Source organism: Periplaneta americana, chromosome 12 (assembly GCF_040183065.1).
Source record: "Periplaneta americana isolate PAMFEO1 chromosome 12, P.americana_PAMFEO1_priV1, whole genome shotgun sequence".
In the NCBI taxonomy this organism is placed as follows: Eukaryota; Metazoa; Arthropoda; class Insecta; order Blattodea; family Blattidae; genus Periplaneta; species Periplaneta americana.
Genome location: NC_091128.1, coordinates 103,236,345 through 103,255,361, shown reverse-complemented (window position 1 = coordinate 103,255,361; position 19,017 = coordinate 103,236,345). Strand labels below are relative to the sequence as shown.

The following is a 19,017-nucleotide window of genomic DNA, read 5'->3' as shown; positions in this document are numbered from 1 at the left end:
TTGTTGTTTAATTCGTAAATAACTCTTGTATACATGTAACTCTCATCTAAATCAAATTGTTGAATTCTTTGTAAATTCATGCATATGTATATATACTTTTTGCTGGTTGAGTGGAAGAGAAGGCCTTACGGCCTTAACTCTGCCAGCTAAAATAAATCATTATTATTATTATTATTATTATTATTATTATTATTATTATTATTATTATTATTATTATTATTATGTTATGTTCATTCAGATTTTTGCCCATTAATTCCGGGTATAGTTATGAGAGAAAATGTGAATATTTTAATTGTCAAAATCTATATGCTAGACGCCATGAGCTAGATTATCTGTTCTTTTGTAAAGTCCTCAAAGGTGATATATCCTGTGACTCTTTCTTAAACAATATTACCTTACGTATTCCAACAAAAGATATGAGAGCCCACAAACTTTTCTATATTAGAAATTCGAAATTTCTTTCACCAGTCTCCAGATGCATTAAAAATGCCAACATGCATGGCTGCGAATTCGATCCCTTCAATGTATAGACTTTGTTTGCTCTTGGCAACGTTTTATCATTTATGTATTATTTTAGGCATTATACTCAATTAACATTGTCTCATAGTATTCTTAGTTATCCATTCATCGTCATTATTGTAATTAATTGTAATTATATTTATGTGTAATAATTATTTTTGTTTTATGTTTTTGTTATATTTGTGCTGAACTGTAATTGGCCACTGGCTGTTGTACAGCACATTAAATAAATAAATAAATAAATAAATAAATAAATAAATAAATAAATAAATAAAATAAAAAAATAAAAAAAAATTAAAAAAAATTATTCCAAAGAAAAAATGTATTATGAATTATAAATTCCATTCAGTGGTTCCTCCCATTTTCTTTTCATTTCCATCCTCCGGAGGGGAAAATAATCTCAAGTCATCACTCATAAAATTTATCGGAAATATTTATATGCTTTCACACAGCGTAGTTTTTCCTTTATGAATTGTGGTCTTCCTTTTCTACGCTGTTGGGCTCGAATCTTTTAAGTATAAGGAGAAAATACTGTGATTGTAGGGAAATTCTATCATAATATTTGGACGGAAACACGGTTTTAAGTGTGTGTTAAATTCAAATACTCTTTTCGCAACAGACACAAAAGCAATTGGCCAATAATTTCGTTTCCGTGACAACCCCCGCCGACAACACAGCGCGAAGGAAATTCGCAGCTGTTTTGAAGGCGACAGAGAATATGGGCTCTCCCGACAATGACAAAGCGGTCTGTTTCCAAACAAGCCTCTTTGTTCACGAATGTTCTTATGTTCTTTGCATGAAATATAAATTAAATAAGCATTATGTAACTCCTCGGTGCCCCACTACTTGACAGCTCTATAAGATGTGTTGATTATCAATTTTCATACAATGGTAGAGAAGTACTTTAGTAATGTTTCAAAAATTGCTCTTTGAAGTTTAAATTTTGGAACTGTGATGCGTCATCAATCATGTCATTGTTGCGTCAGGGGGATTGATAATATTTTTTCATAACCTTTGTTCACATTGGGTAGTATTTGGAGATAGCTTCGAACACGATATCACTGTCTTCAAAATGTATTTTAGAAACTGAAAAAAGTGACAAGGTGAGATATGATATAGCCTATGTAGAAATTGTATTAATATAGAAGAAGAAGGATATTATGTTACTCCACGACTCTTGTACAGATGACGAGGCGAGACCTGGCATGTAAGTTGTGTGAAAGAGGAAAGAATGAGCTATCAGAAAGCGAATTTGCGCCATGATGGTTAATGTTATACGAATCTACCGACGCGGGAAGTTCATCTCAGACTAAAACCTTTCTTCTCCCTCCATACTAATTAGTGATACAGTCACGGCACAAGATAAGGTTAATGAACAGGTCTTGCTTCCTCTACTGTACAATTTGACATTTCTTTTCAAAACTGAAGAAAATCGCCATTATTATCATAATCATAATCATCGTCAAGAATTGCGTCACAATCTGTTCCGTATTCATGTATTTTTTATTTACAATATTCCATCTCGTCCATTTTCACTAGATGCACATATAATTATTTTATTCAAGGAGTGGATGGATGGATGGATGTGTAAGTGGGTGGATGGATGGATAGATGAGGTGAATGGATGAATGAATAACATGAATGAATAAGAAGAATGAGTGGATTAATGAGAAAGAAGAATGAATGGATTAATGAGAAAGAAGAATGAATGGATTAATGAGAAAGAAGAATGAATTGATTAATGAAAAAGAAGAATGAATGGGTTAATGAAGCAGAAGAATGAATGGATTAATGAAAACTAAGAATGAATGAGTTAATGAAAAAGAAGAATGAATGGATTAATGAAAAAGAAGAATGAATGGGTTAATGAAAAATAAGAATGAATGGATTAATGAAAAAGAAGAATGAATGGGTTAATGAAAAAGAAGAATGAATGGGTTAATGAAAAAGAAGAATGAATGGGGTTAATGAAAAAGAAGAATGAATGGGTTAATGAAAAAGAAGAATGAATGGATTAATGGAAAAGAAGAATGAATGGATTAATGACCAAGATTAATGTATGGATTAATGAAAACTAAGAATGAATGGGTTAATGAAAAAGAAGAATGAATGGATTAATGAAAACTAAGAATGAATGGATTAATGAAAACTAAGAATGAATGGGTTAATGAAAACTAAGAATGAATGGGTTAATGAAAACTAAGAATGAATGGGTTTATGAAAAAGAAGAATGAATAGCTGGATGAATAAGATGAATGAATGAGATGAATGGATGAAATGAATAGATGTGAGTGAGTGAGTGAGTGAGTGAGTGAGTGAGTGAGTGAGTGAGTGAGTGAGTGAGTGAGTGAGTGAGTGAGTGAGTGAGTGAGTGAGTGAGTGAGTGAGTGAGTGAGTTTTCTGTCCCAATAAGAGCTAAGACCTTCTAAAAAGGGAGAATTCATTTTAGTCTCTCACATGGTGATCTAATCCACATCAGTTAGCTATATTCGTGTTAACGCTGTTATCACTCACACATTCAATCACATTCGCATTCTCGTTAGGACAATTTACATAATAGATCTATGCAATAGCAGTCTAATAAGATGATCGTACACTCTAACACTGTCACTAGTCTGTGAATGTACTGTATATATTTTCTATAGGTTGATAAGATATTTAGGCCCACTTTGATATTTGTTCTGGTACATTCTATCAACATGGTCTTTCCAGTTTTGTCTGTATGTGTATTTTTCCATGAATTGAAAATATTTTGTCTTGTCTATTTTTTTATTAAGGATTCCATCTTCTCTTGTGGAATTTTTTACCAAACGGAGAAATATTTTTTTAGTTGATGGAAACTTTCTTTCATCTGTCTTCTTTATTATCCAAGATTCTGAACAGTAGAGCAACATGCTGAGAATTTATAGAAATTTAACAATATGTCTCTAGTTGTTTCCTGTTTATTGTTCTCTTTATTGCTCAATATAATACATTTTATAACTTTATAATTTATTATGTATGTAATTCACTATGGAAAGACATGTTGCAACCGAAGTAGTTAATATATTCTTAATTTACACACAGTTGTGAATAGTTGAAACTGTTCACTTGATCAATAATTTGCTTTGTTATAAACACAATGTTTAGTTTTGTTTGTCTTTTTCCTTGGAATGTCACTGCCTTTGTTTTTCAATTGAAATTTCCATATTACAGTTTGTGTATAGGCCTACAGTCAAACCTCCTATATTTGCGGGCTCTAGCAGGTTGTATTGTATATCAGGGTTATTGTTTTATTGAGAGTCTGTGATTTATCACATAGGATAAAAAGTGCAAGCCGAATACCGTTTAACCTGCAGGATAATATTAGGGGGTAACATCTAAAGGAACTAAATATAATAAACCATATATTTTATATACTTACATACTGGAGAAGTAGATTTAATACGGTACAGTATTACTGCATACATCTACTTTTGAAAGAAATCTGAAATTTTTCTTTGCTTCTTGCTCTTGATAGCCTCTTTAATAAACACCGACCTTAAAGATTCCAAAGCAACAAAGTTGCTTTGTAACACATTGAAGTGTTGAAGAGAACTGGCAGCACACTGAATTTATTCTGTGTGTCCAAGCAGTTCTAAATAAGATACAGTACTTTTTTGGTTCCTACATCACTATCATCACAATCTTCTGTGAAATCTTCATCTTCCCATCCTTCAATTCTGCAATTGTAGGTTCATTACTGCACTCCGTACACACTTATACACCACCATCCACAACATAAACTATTTTATTGTAGCACTGTCCAAATCATCTGAAGCTGCCGTCTTCAATAGTTTTCGTCCGGGATCAAATTTGCCTCTCGTGACACTTTCCTCAATTTCTTTCCCTTTTTAAAGAAAAGTAGACAATGTAGATTGTGAAACTACTCTCTGTTTCATTCCTTCATACAAATATTTAAGTACAGCTAATTTAATTTCCAAACTTGTTGATTCTGTTTAGCAGAAGCCATCGCCATGCCTATTTACTCCCACTTCGTCACTTGTACACTAGAAAATAACTAGGAAGACTAGTTACACGTCCATCCCTTCGTAAAAATTCCCACTCTCGGGTAAATAAGATCAACCTGCCGATTTACGAAAAACATTTAAGTTAAAAATACATATCGTTGTAACAAAGTGTTTTTAAAATTACTTCATCGTTATTGTTGTTGTTTAGTCAACTGTCCGAAGACAGGTCTGAACCTCACAAGCAACACCAAAAAAGCACCACTTATGAGGCAAGTAGGCCAGGAGATAATGGGGTAGGGTGGCCAGTTCCTTTCCCCCTCTATTGCATACATCGCCGACTAGCTGTATATTATACTAGTCAGACTTCAGATGCATACTAACAATTATTCTTCCTCTGACACATATCGTCAAGTGAGATGTACTGCCTGATAATAGATGTACATATCAGCCAGAACCTCAATCAGAGGATTTCATCGCTATAGTGAGGTATATTTAACATTATACAGAAAATTTGCCGGGACCATAGGAAAAGATCGTTTAATGCGGGTTTATCGTAATATCGATCTTCGTTTTACGGAGATTTGACTGTATATGTTTGTCTGAAAATCTTCACCTGCAATATTTATTCAGTTTATGCCACAATTTATTGGCCATCAGTGAATAGTATTGCTTCAATGTATTTTCCTTCCTCTAAATAAATACCTTGTGTTTCTTCGTTCCAGTCTCCTAAAATTTCTTTCATACTTTAAATTAAAAGTTACGGGTGAAAAACTGCATCCTTGTTTTATTAAATTCTTACTGAGATTATTATCTGTGTGTAAAATTATTTTGGGATTTTATATAACTTTTATATTGAGTTTGTAAAGTGTTCTGGGATACCTCGTTTTTATAGAATTAGTCGAAGTGTTGATCTAGGGGAAGGCACCACAAACTCAAACCTATCCCGCCTGAGTGGGGATTATGTGAAAGATCAATAACGTTTTCATGTAAAAACATATATATACTTAGTCAGAAACGTCAGTTAAGATGATGCCGACGAGATCTTTTATCTATTATTTATTATTGTTATTGTTATTGTTATTATTATTATTATTATTATTATTATTATTATTATTATTATTATTATTATTATTATTATTATTATTTTAGATGCATTAGATTAGGACATTTTCATTTTTCAAAGGGGTCCCATTGAATAGATCATAAGAACTGAAAGAAACTGTGTAATGGTTAGTGAGAACCAATTACGAATACAGCACTGTTACACGTTTCAGAACGTCGATGAAATTGTAGAAGTTTTGTATTACAGCAGCAGAATGTGTGTTGCTCCAAACTACAAGGGTTATTTAAGGTAGACCAAGAGAGAATTCCCTGCAACACAATATTGTTAATAAAAAATGGACAAAAACAAATGTTTGACTGTGTTTTGTTCACCTGGATATTTCAATCGTTTGGAAACGTTTGAAATGCTGAGTCAATTAAGAGTCCTTCACGTGTTGAGGGCTCCTGTCGGACATGCACGTACAAGAAGGATTTTTTTGTTCCCTACCCAGTGCCCCTGCTACCTGGCATCCCACGGTGTGAGACCCGCTCTCGTCGATTTATCTCGAATTTAAATTGTAAACAGGAATTCCAATACAATCCGTTTCCTAACCGCAAGTCTTCAATACTCCTAAAGGTTGGCAATCAGTTGCGGTCTGCGAGCCACATACGCCTCATTTACTATCCTGTGACATTCAAAACAGCTTTTGTTCAAACCTCGTTTAGTTTTCGGAGTGTAAAGCTTTTATAAAAGATGCAAATAGAACGGTTTATGTATAAAACGGAGCAGTGCTGTATACATACCGTACCAATAGGCTGTTTGAAACGAACCCCCATGGATCTTAGCTATCCAAATAGGCCTAAATATCAACAGAAATTTCATTAGAAGTTCGCCAATTCGAACTAATTGGAGACCGAACCTGTTCAGATTATCCGAAATTTTATTTCCTGACATATCACTTTACCTCTTTCTTCTAACATTGAACTAAATGTGTTCTAAGTACAGTAGTTACATGAGCTGCTGCCAGGAAGTCAAAAGGAGGATAGCAATGACAAAGGGATCTTTTAATAGAAAAAGGAGCATCTTCCGCGGACCTCTGGAGAAAGAACTAAGGAAGAGACTAGTGAAGTCCTTTGTGGAGTGTGACATTACAACGAAGTGAATAGAAGCGACTAGACGTATTTGAAAATATGTGGGTATGGAGAACAATTTAATATGTGAAATGGGCAGATAGAATAAGAAATGAAGCTGTACTAGAAAGAGTGGGTGAGGAAAGAATAATGTCGAAACTGATCAGGAAGAGAAAAAGGAATGAGGGGTCACAGGCTAAGGAGAAACTGCCTACAGACCGATTATTTAGTCCTGGCAGCTCAGCGACGCGAAACAGGGGAAGTAATAGGAGTAGTGGGGAGAGTTCCGGACTTGAGATAAGGGCGAGCAGTCTGTAAAAGACTGCAGTACAGCTTAACTGTACTGGAAACACAACGCTATACCGCATGCGTGACATCCGATCGCTCTGACTGCAGGCGACAGACCAACCTGAACATCCCTTGGCGTAACTTAATGGACTCGCCTCACCCAGGCGCACATTGCCGGCGACTGTCAGGACTAAATAATTGTTCTGTACTGATGGATACACTGGAAGTAATAGAGAACAGAAGAAGAGTTGGGGGTGATGAAGATATCAGATTATAGACAACATTGAGATTCATAGATCGTATGCGGATACTAAGAGAAAGGCAGAAAATAGGAAAGATTGGAAAATGCTGGGTTTGCAGTGAAATACCCTTTACCAGAAAACTATGAATGAATGAATGAACTATACTAGAAAAATCATAACCTGAGAGTGTCATGCTTTCATTCGAGATATTTTTCTTCGTAATTTCCTTATTTCATTCTCCTTCATTTTGCTTCATTCTATTATATTTTATTATGTTGCGTTTCATTCTTTCCCCTTTTACCCTGTTTCATTAATTTAATTTATATTCTATTCCACGCTATTCAACTTCATTTAAGTAGGTACCCTAGCAAAGCTGATAACCCTTATGAAATATTAAATGAGGACAGAGATAAAAGACAAATTGCTAAAAGATGTAACGACAAACTGGAGCACTCTGAAAACTTGCTCGCCATTTTCTATACCAGCTACTCTCCCTGTTTGCAGGAATTCGTAATCACGCCTCAGGGAATGCAAGATGTGCCTACGCCCAAAGTAACTTTACAAGACAAGCTATAAAAATTTCGATTCCCTTTATAATCTGTGATTGACAGAACAATTTCACAATGCAGACAACCCGAGAACAAAGCCATGGTGACTAAAGCAACTTCCACAGGTTGTAGCCTATGAATATTGAACTGCCATTTTTATATCCACTTAAACTAGTGGAGAAAGAATACCTTTATTAGGATGCTACTATTTTAAATTAATGTCAATTATTCATCTGCTTAAGATACCACGTTCATCATCATCATGAAATATTGGTGTTATTCCTGTATTCATTTACACACAAATATATAAAGAAACATAGCTGTGTTGGAAAAGAGTGGATGAAGAAAGAATGATGCTGAAACTGATCACAAAGAATTGGCTGGGTCACTGACTGACAAGAAACTGGCTACTGAAGGATGCACTGGAAGGAATGGTGAACGGGAGAAGAGTTCTGGACAGAAGAAGATATCAGATGATAGGCGACATTAAGATATATGGATCATATGAGGAGACAAAGAGGAAGGCAGAAAATAGAAAAGACTGGAGAATGCTGGATTTGCAGTAAAAGACCTGCCCTTGTACAGAACACTATGAATGAATGAATGAATGAATGAATACAGATGCGTACCAAGATTTTTGTCAATGAATGGGGTCATTATTAAAATTGCTTACAATTTACATGATCAGCATTTAAAATTTTGTGTATTATTATTATTATTATTATTATTGTTGTTGTTGTTGTTGTTGTTGTTGTTGTTGTTTTTATCAGCTGAGGGGGATGTGAATCTAGTTCCGGAAAGAACGTTCACGACAACATCGTCACGCTGCGGCCGCAAGGAAACATTATTTTTCACTATGAAATTTTCACTAACCTCGCGAGAATCACTAGGTGTATGCGACTTTTTGTTAAAAGTTTGTAAATTGAGTTTCGCGGTCGCTTAGACATATCAAAGAACCCGAAATGATAACGTGAAGTATATGGCTATTAAAAATATGAACTATGAAATGCGTAAAATGTGAAACGAACGTTTCACAATAAAGTCAGAACTCTAACGAACGGGAGAATACCGCTCTTAAAATGAGTTTAAAATCGACAATGCAAAATATTTAAGAACATCTGCACTGCAGAACTGTTAAAACATTCTTTTCAATATGTTTCAAAGAAGTAAATTTTTATATTATGTCAGCTTCATTTTATTACAGGGTCGGTACTAGACGAAGTGTCTCTATAATAAAGATAGCATTGTTATAATTCGAACGTGCAGCAGTGTATATGCCTACTTTTGTATTTATGCATTTAATTATTTAATTACATATTTTTGTATACCATTCTCTTCTCTTCTCTTCTCTTCTCTTCTCTTCTCTTCTCTTCTCTTCTCTTCTCTTCTCTTCTCTTCTCTTCTCTTCTCTTCTCTTCTCTCACAATGCCATGTTAATACGTTTCCTGGAGGAACTGAAGAAAACCACAAAAGCCTCAGTTAGCATTTAAATCACGTGATACGCTCGCGTTATCTGCCCAGGATTTAGTACGTGTTGAACTGACTGATAACTGTTCCTGTCGGTCTCGCACGTCACAGTTTGCGCTGAGTTATTACTGCCGTGCGTTCCGGAATACAATGGTAATAAAATATTAGCGGTAACAAGCGAAGATTTATGATCCTGTAGTAAAAGAGGAATATTGCGGTGGAAGATGTTGGCATGACTTCATCCACAAGATGGCAGAGCGTACAACATGCAGGCGACGATTTCGGACCTTCGAATTAGGACGAATAGTCTACTTGAAGACATTTCTGCACATTCACAGTATAAAGTTGATAATGTGACTGTCATGTATCAATGGTGGAACGGGGATATTATACCCATAAAACCGAAGTTTACTTGCTTACAAATGGCTTTCAAGGAACCCGGAGGTTCATTGCCGCCCTCACATAAGTCCGCTATCAGTCCCTATCTTGAGCAAGATTAATCCAGTATCTACAATCATATCTTACCTCCCTCAAATCCATTTTTATATTATCCTCCCATCTACGTCTCGGCCTCCCCAAAGATCTTTTTCCCTACGACCTCCCAACTAACACACTAAGCACGAGTTCCACTCTTTCAGGGGCGAGCTAAAGTTTCTCTGCATATTTTATAATTTATGTTACATATTAGCAAAATAATAAATAAATAAATAAATGAATATGCATTTCTGGATTCGCCCATACGTATAGCTTACATGCCCTATCCATCTCAAACGTCTGAATCGTTCTTAATTATGTTAGGTGAAGAATACAATGCGTGCAGTTCTGTGTTGTGTAACTTTTTCCATTCTCCTGTAATTTGATTCCTCTTAGCCTCAAATATTTTGGAATATGTATGATAAGAACTTTCTTGTATTAAATTTTTACGTACCTTGTTAACATGTTTCGACCTATTTTCTGTCATCTTCGGAACTGGTCGTTGTTGGGGTGTGTTTTCGTGTGATATTCTCAACACACAACACACAACTCAATTTCAAAACACATACACTCTTTGACTCTACACTACGAATGCACCCACACAGGAAACAAGAGGCGCCAAGACCAACAACGACCAGTTCCGAAGATGACCGAAAATAGGTCGAAACATGTTAAGAAGGTGCGTTAAAATTTAACACAAAGTTCTTATCATACATATTCCGAAGTAATACAGTGTTAAAAGTTGTGTAATCAAGATGTATCAAATATTTTCCTGAGCACCTCATTCTCAAACACCCTTAACCACTGTTCCTCTCTCAAAGTGAGAGTCCAAGTTTCCCAACCATACAGAACAACCCGTAATATAACTGTTTTATAAATTCTAACTTTCAGATTTTTTGACAGCAGACTGGATGACGAAAGCTTCTGAACCGAATAATAACAAGCATTTCCCATATTTATTCTGCGTTTAATTTCCTCTCGAATGTCTTATATTTGTTACTGTTGCTCCAAGATATTTGAATTTTTCCATCTCTTCCCTTTCGTACAATATTCTGGCCACGACATATAATCATATACTTCTTTTCGAGATTTACTTCCAAACCTATCTCTTTACATGTTTGAAGTAAAATTCCCGTTATAGCGATGTACCGAAGTACATATGATATTTTCATGCAGAAACTGTGCCTTATCATATGATGAAGGATCGGCGGAGTGGAGAAAAAATTCTCTCCGGCACCGGGATTCGAGCTGAAAAACCCGGGTTCGAATCCCGGTGCCGGAGAGAATTTTTCTCCGCTCTGCCGATCCTTCATCATAAAATTCCCGTGTTTTCCCTAATTGTTTGTGTATTTTCTCCTAACATATTCACGTCATCCACATAGACAAGGAACTGATGTAACCCGTTCAATTCCAAACTCTGTTATCCTGGACTTTCCTAATGGCATACTTTAGAGCAGCGGTCATGAAAACAGAGCACCCTCGGGCTAGCGTCTCTTACCCGCGGATAAGAGACTGCACTATGGTGCATCCGTAGCTGCTGGCGGGTAGGTAAGCTCTGTCCCTCTCTGCCTGCTGCATCGAATACCCTTTACCCATTTCAGCGAGTGCTGACGACCACTGCTGTAGACCAAAGTTAAATTCCTAGGCTTATTTTGGTGTTTCATAACAAGCTCTTTTTTTACGGTGATGGGTTGTTAGCTCTTCATCCAACCCCTCGCAGGTTGTTCGCGACTGCTTATTCAATATATTCGCAGCTACCCTCCATATATGGAGGCCGTCTCCTCTATCAGCAACCATGGAACTAAAGTACTTGAAAATATTTCCCACGGCCTGTTCTATAATAGGTAATTCATCTAGCGCGTCTTTTAAGATGGGGTCTAAGCATAAACAGAATGAAATCATCAAGTTCTCATGGCCTCCTGAAGAAAGTGTGTTTTTCATTATCTGTGTAGTTTATTGTATATTTTGAAGCACATCCATCGCCTCGGGGTATCAATTCCACCGTCTATTAATAACTCCATCATTACTCTCAGCTATACCTGAACAGCGTCTCCGCCTCTTGCGTTATTTGATTTCCTCCTACAATAAATATATCCGTGGAATTAAGATGTCGTGGTTTGAAAGGTTCATATTCCTTTCACTGAGCAATAACAATGTGGTTGACCGCATTTATAATATATGGAAATGACATTTTCTCTTTTGATATTCGGGTATTCTGTTGATCACGCTTGCCCCACAGCTGATGCATTGGTCGTATGTGATGATCAGCACGAACTTTCTACTGCTAACTACTTATTGAGAACAGAGATGTCACCACCACCCACGTCGCGGCAACATACTTCTCTTGTTCGACTACGTCATTGCTATCTATGAATTCTCATTGTTGTACATATATCTCGTGTGTTGCAGTACTTTTTTTTTTGTTTCACTTTTAACACACCGTGCACTGTATAATTTTTGCAATGAATTAATATTTGATATCGTTGTAAGAATATACTAAAATTTACTGTAGAACTAGAACGAAATAGACTGTGGTGGCATCAGAAGTGAACTTTATTTTGAAGAATAAAAATACTTCAACTTATACATCACATATTCATTATATATGAGTTCTCGTCTCCCTCATTGAATATTACACGACTACTATGAAGTAGCCAATGTGTATTATCATCATTTAAATCGAGAAAAATTCGTTCCGGCACCGGGAATCGACCCGGGACCTCTCAGCTCTGCGCGCTGAGTGCTCTTTCCAACTGAGCTATGCCGGGACACCGATCGGCACCGTGGATCGTGTCCTGGCATAGCTCAGTTGGAAAGAGCACTCAGCGCGCAGAGCTGAGAGGTCCCGGGTTCGGTTCCCTGTGCCGGAACGAATTTTTCTCGATTTAAATGATGATAACTTCAACTTATATTAAAAAAGTAACGGGGATCTCAGAAAATTCGTGTTATTACATGTTATTTGCCCACTTATTTAGTGTCGCATCAGCATTTAATCTTTTCTGTGAACGACTCTTTCGTTCTGTATGTAGTACACGGACATGTATTAAATAATATTTTTGCAATTGTATGTTATGGTTGTTGCAGGCGGCGGCCAGAGTTTGCGTGGGGCTATGATTAGTATGGAGCTGCCATCCGTGCACCCGCAGCACCTCCATACGGCCGTCTCCATGGGGCACCACGTGGACCAACTGCACCAGCAGCAGCAACAACAGCAGCAACAGCAGCAGCAGAACAGCTCCATGATGCACCACGCCATGGCGGGCGAGGAACCCAAGAAGAAACGTAAGTAGCATCTAGGGTGCCATGCAGCAACCTTTGAAAGTTTGTCATCATACAGGAACTACACTTAATCCATAATGCCTGACAGGAGACGTAAACATTCCCGGCAGAGGAGAGAGAAGGATAATAGCTATTGAACCAAAGGCAGAGATCTCATTCAGCGCTTATCTTGAACTAGGGCGGTCTGAAGCGTTTTACCCCTGCCCAACATCAAGAGAAGCGTGAACTGAGACCGCTGCAATTGGTTGAATAGCAATTTTACTTCTCTCCCCCTCTACCGACAAAACTTACTTCGCCTGTCACACATTATGGAACGAAATATAGAACAAAGAACTGAGTGAATTAATTTTACTAAATCAGGATTATTTTCGTTCTTTCTAGTTGTAATAATTGCTTATCATTTAATTCAGCCAACTTAAATAACGTTATTTATTTTATAGAACATATCTCTGAACATCAAGGAAGTATTGATAATAATTTTTAAATGTGTACAACTTTCAGAGAATTAATTTTTAAGTAATTTAGTATAATTTAACGTAATATACACGTAAATTGCTGTTAGGTCGATTAAAAGGGGGAGAAAGAAGAGGACACTTAGGTTATTACTGACGATATTTTGGTTTGGACTTTCTTCCATCGTTGGAATACTATAATGTAATAAACCGGTTCAAATGGTAGTTACTTTCTACTCGAGTGAGGAGATTAATCAGTAGGATTAGGCGATTATAAACAAGGGAACAAATATAATTATTTTCTTCTTTCTTCTCTTCTTCCTCAATACTTTTTTTCCCTCTTACTCCTTTTCCCTCCTCTTTCCTATACACCTCTTTTTCAGTCTTTTATCCTCTTCTTTCCTATACCATTCTTTCCTCCTCCTTCACTTCCTTTTCTCCTCCTCTCCTTCTCTTTCTCCACCGCCTCTCCATACCTATTCTTCTGCTCCTCGACTTTTCTTACTCTCCTCATCCCATTTCTGCATTTTTATCTGCTCAACATTTTTTATCCTATTTCTTCCCATCGTTCCTTTCTTTTCCCCTTCTAATTTCTCCTCCGCCTCTCCTTCTCTCCTTTGCCTTCTCTCCTCCTTTTCCTTCTCTCCTTCGCCTTCTCCTCTCGTTCGCCTTCTCCTCTCCTTTGCCTTCTCTCCTCCTTTTCCTTCTCTCCTTCGCCTTCTCCTCTCGTTCGCCTTCTCTTCTCCTTCACCTTCTCCTCTCACTCACCTTCCTCTCTCTTTGTTTTTCCCTTTCCTTTCCCTACTCTTTCATCTACGCCCCTCATTCTCTTCTCCTGTTTCTTCTCCCCTTCTCCTCCTTCCTTTCTTATCTTTCTTCTGCGCCTCTTTTCTTTTCTTCTCATCTTATTTCCCCCTTCTCTTCTCTCTTCTTTCTTTAATGCCTCTTCTTCACCACTATACATTCTTTTATTCCTCGCCATTTTCTACTCTCCTCATCCTATCTCTACCTTCTGCTATGCCCAATTTTATCCTATTTATTCTTATCTTTCTCTTCTTCTCCCCTTCTAATTTCTTCTCCGCTTCTCCTCTTCTTTGCCTCTCTTTTTCCTGTTCTTATCTTTATTTTCCCCTTTTCTTTTTCCCTCCTCTTTCTTCTCGGCATCTCTTTCTACTTCCCTTCCCCTCTTTCTTCTCCCCTCTCATTCTCCTTTCCTTTTCATCTTTCTTTTCCGCCTCTTCTTGTCCTTCCCTTCTCATCTTTCCGCTCTCCTCCTTTCCTTCTCATCTTATTTCTGCCCTTCTTCTCTCGTCTTTCTTCTTCTCCTTCTCCTTCTCATAATTCTTCTTTTCCTCCTCTTCTTGTCCCCTTCTCATTCCCTTCTATTTTTTCTCCTCTCTTTATCCTATTACCTTCTTCCCTTTCTTCTCCTCTCTATTCATCCATTTCCTATTCGTCCTTCGTATACAGCTGGAAACTTAAGATTCATCTTTGAAACAGTCAGCGTGTACGCTTAAAATCTCATATAGGCCTATAATTCCTCTTCCTAATCGGCTGTATCTTGGTTAATTTCTTCTGGTTTAGTATACAAGAGAGTAATATTTTCACACGCAATTCTTCAGCAACCAATACGAACAAGCTACGAGTAGAAAAAAAACTTAGCTAAATTTAATGATTCTCGTTCCATTGGTGCAGAGTATGTCGATTATAATCAATATTAATTTCCTATTTAGATTGATTTCCAAGTTATGTAAATGTGATAACATATACATATACTCATTTACGTCATTTTTGCCTTAACTTGAAGTGTATGAGTTCATTGCCTTGAAGGACTCACGCATGGCTTATTCAGAAATGTAAATTTAGAAAGGATCACTCGTGGACTGATTTACAATAACCAATGTTATCTTTATTCCATTCCTCTCGGCTAGGGGCGACAGCCCGCTCAATTTATTGTCTTATGCCAGCTTTCAGTCGGAATTACTTGCATAATGACACTCATTCGCCGCTCAGATTCATATTTTCACCTCTACCCTCGAGCTCAGAGCTCCTCACGTCTTATGCAGGAACCCGATATTTCTTATGTTTGTTGTGATCATTCTGATGGCGTGTAACTTAAACTAAAACTGGCTTTCTCATAAAATTTTTCGACAGTCATTCCTCAAACTAGATCTTTTAACGCTAGACAAGCGTGTTAAAAATGGATTATATAACAATAGGATACGAAAAGTACTTTTAACACTAGTGTGAAAAGTAATTCATCACTTACTTTCAAATATTGCCATTTGTTTCCATCAGCTGTCACATCGCAGCAATCGCAACCGATCAATGAAATGGTTCAAACAATGTCAGGCCTACTTCTAAGATGGCTGATCTTGTTTAAGAAACGTACAGAAATTAAATAAATTGCACCAACAAATGTGTTATTAATAATAATTATATGAAACAATTAGTAATTAAATGTATTTATAAAAAATTGGAGAGCATTCGGGTTTGAGCGGGATCTTTCGATCAGCAATGGATATTCTACCCCTGAGCTATATCACATCATTTTAATTTGATAAATTTTTAAAATTACAATGGAGGAGGCTAGCAGTAGCGTAGAAACAGAGTCAATTTTTATATACCAGCACGTACCAATGGCTATCTAAAAAATAGTCTACGACACACATGTTGAAAATAATTTTATTTTGTTCATGGAGTTTGCTACGCACTTCCTTTGGCCTAGTTTCGTAAACATTCCTACTCAGAAAATAGAATGCTATTTTTAATACTTGTGTCGAAAGTAGCTATTATTTTTTTCTACTTTAACAAACTTTTATAAAATATGCTTGAAATTATTCAAAATCGTGACATTGTATCAACTAATTTCAAACTATATATTCTATAAACTAGTTTTGATATGCTTCTTATAGTCGATAAGCAAGAACTCTAATAGAATTCTTAAAGATATGCTACGGTGTGACATAATATTTTTTTCAAATTTATTTAATACACAAAGTTTACACTATATTAAGCATTGCAGCCCGAAAGAGCAGAAGCTCGTGGTCCAGCGCAGTTCAGTCTAGTTACATAAAATTGAAGAGTGTTCATTCAGCACAATAATATTAATATATAGTAAAAAAAAAACAGACCATGTAATAACATATACGAATATAGAAAACACGAAGTATACGAATATTAGATTACAATTTTAAACTCATACATATTAATAAAATATAAAACAATTAAATAATTAATCTAATTTGTTTCCTAAATCTATGTGCATTCAGTGTACTTAGTTCAGGGTAAGCTTTAATTAATGCGTTATATATTCTGGGTTCAAAATTTCTGCTGTGTTTTAATCCAGCAGTTGTGTGGCTTTGGGAGTGTTTAGAAAGAAACTGTAGTTTTGTCTCTTATGGTATTCATGAGGGTCAAATTTAAATTTATTGTGATTTTTATGGAAGTAAATCAGCAATGTTTGTTTGTAAATTTGTTCTAGATTTGATACACCAAATTCCTGAAAAATTAATTTCGTTGGGCAATCAAAAGGTTTATATAGACAAATTTTGATCATTCTTTTTTGGACCAAATGTAAAGGCTGGAGAGTCGAAAATTAGTTTCAATTTAAATACTTATTCACGAATATTATGATACTAAAACTTCGTAATAGTATCAAGTTTACTCTAACAGCATTATTTTACTGTTATAACATGCTAGGATTAATGTAATAATGTAATATAATATAATGTAATATAATATAGTATAATATAATATAATATATAATACAATACAATACAATATGCAGTAGAACTCCAATTATCCCGACTAATAGGAGGTAGTATGATCCAGATATCCAGGAATCCGGATAATTGGGTCGGAAATGAAAAGAGTTTAGAAACAACAGTAGTAAGCTACTGCATGTAACTGCATTCCTAAATATAACTGGAAATTTAGGAATGCAGTTATATTGTCAGACTCCAAAGCAGCTATTCTATCAATCGTCTCTAAACACACACCTTCATCTCAAACAGCAGAAATAACTAAAATGCTCTCTCAATTAATATCACTCAATAAAAGAATTGTATTCCAATGGATACCATCCCATTGTGGAATCCTGGGAAACGAGAATGCGGATGCTTTAGCAAAGAAGGGCAGCACTGCTACTTACAGACCTGTTACTAAATCTACGTATTACTCTGTGAAGAGATTTATTAAATCTACATACTTAGACTTCAACAAACAAAATTTGATAACACAATCCCAAGGGAAAAAATGGAACTCTCTGCATCAAAATCCACAGTTAATTCCCGATTTACCACTAAAATCGTCTGTAGCTGCATTTAGATTGGCAACAGGCCATGAAAACCAAGAAATGGATTCGGAACACCTCAAAATCTGTGCTTCATTGGCTGGTCATGATAATATCTTTGAAAAATATTGGAGTGCAAGAGGTCAAATGACTTTATTGTCAAACGCCTGGCATTAGAAAACAACAACAACATATTAAAAGTGCGAAATGACTAGACCTACAGTTTTATATGCAACAAAGTTACACATATTCAAACAAATTGTTATTTTAAATGGATTAAAATTATAAGAACTCTTTATATTTCATACAGAACAGAACTTTACTTATGTGTGGTAATACTGTATATTACACGAAATAAAAAAACCTAAATATATGCAACTTTCTTTGAATAAACAATTTCAAACTGTTCTGAAACATGATCCGGATATTTGGAGTTCGGATAATTGGATTTCTACTATAATAGTCCTAAATACATCATATCAGTTCGTAAAAATATTTCAATCGGGATCTTATTATTTTCGCACGTAATTTGTACTTTTCCTATATACAAATAAATGGAACGAAGGCAACAGAAGCACAGGAAAGAAAGAAAGGCTGACTGACAGCTTTTAATTCCATTACAATAGTATTGTTCATATCGAACATTCCTAACGTCTCAGAGAGATGATACGTCCTCTGTTATACTCGTACTTCTCCATAGGTTGGAACGTCGCCAAAGAGTAGAAAATGCTAAGACTTTTGATTTTTAAATATAAACCCCAAACTAAAAAATTAAAAGGAATGATGGCACCATAAAACATTTTAATGTAACTTTAACCAATTACGAGAGGTCAAGAAAAGGTATTTCAGTTAATAAAAACAGACCACAAAGGTACGTCTTGTTGTATGCTAAGGAAGAATGCAGCACATCTACGGCCATTGTTTGTCCAGACTTAATAGTGTCGCTGGGTGGACGGGTGGAGTACTTCTTCACGAATGCAAGAGCGGCCTTTATATAAATCTGTGGAAATTATAAACGGATTTAATCTATAGCGATTAAATATTTCGAACTGAATACTGGTGTTCCGGAATACCTACATTTTATAGTGTCGCCTTTCCATGCTTAAGACTTCAGTTGAAGATCCAGTTTTAAAATATTGTCGGGGTAGGTTTTCATCTCTCCTGTGGGAACTTCATTTCTACGTATCTCGTAATAATTTTCGACATTTGTGCAATTGTAGACTATCGGAAATTAACCGTACCTCAGAAAAAGTCCATATTACAGCGAACTTTTTGTAGACTAAAAACTACGAA

General features: G+C 35.9%; 1 protein-coding gene across 3 annotated transcripts in view; it reads left to right on the top strand.

Annotated features, from left to right (window-relative positions):
• Positions 1-19,017, top strand: part of sv (paired box protein shaven) — a 1,022,136-nt gene that overhangs the window by 366,680 nt on the left and 636,439 nt on the right. For all 3 annotated transcript variants that reach the window (XM_069841828.1, XM_069841829.1, XM_069841827.1), the window contains one exon: positions 12,784-12,981. In XM_069841828.1, coding sequence (XP_069697929.1) covers positions 12,810-12,981 — 172 coding nt within the window. In that variant the 5' untranslated portion in view covers positions 12,784-12,809. The remainder of the gene's footprint in view (positions 1-12,783; positions 12,982-19,017) is intronic.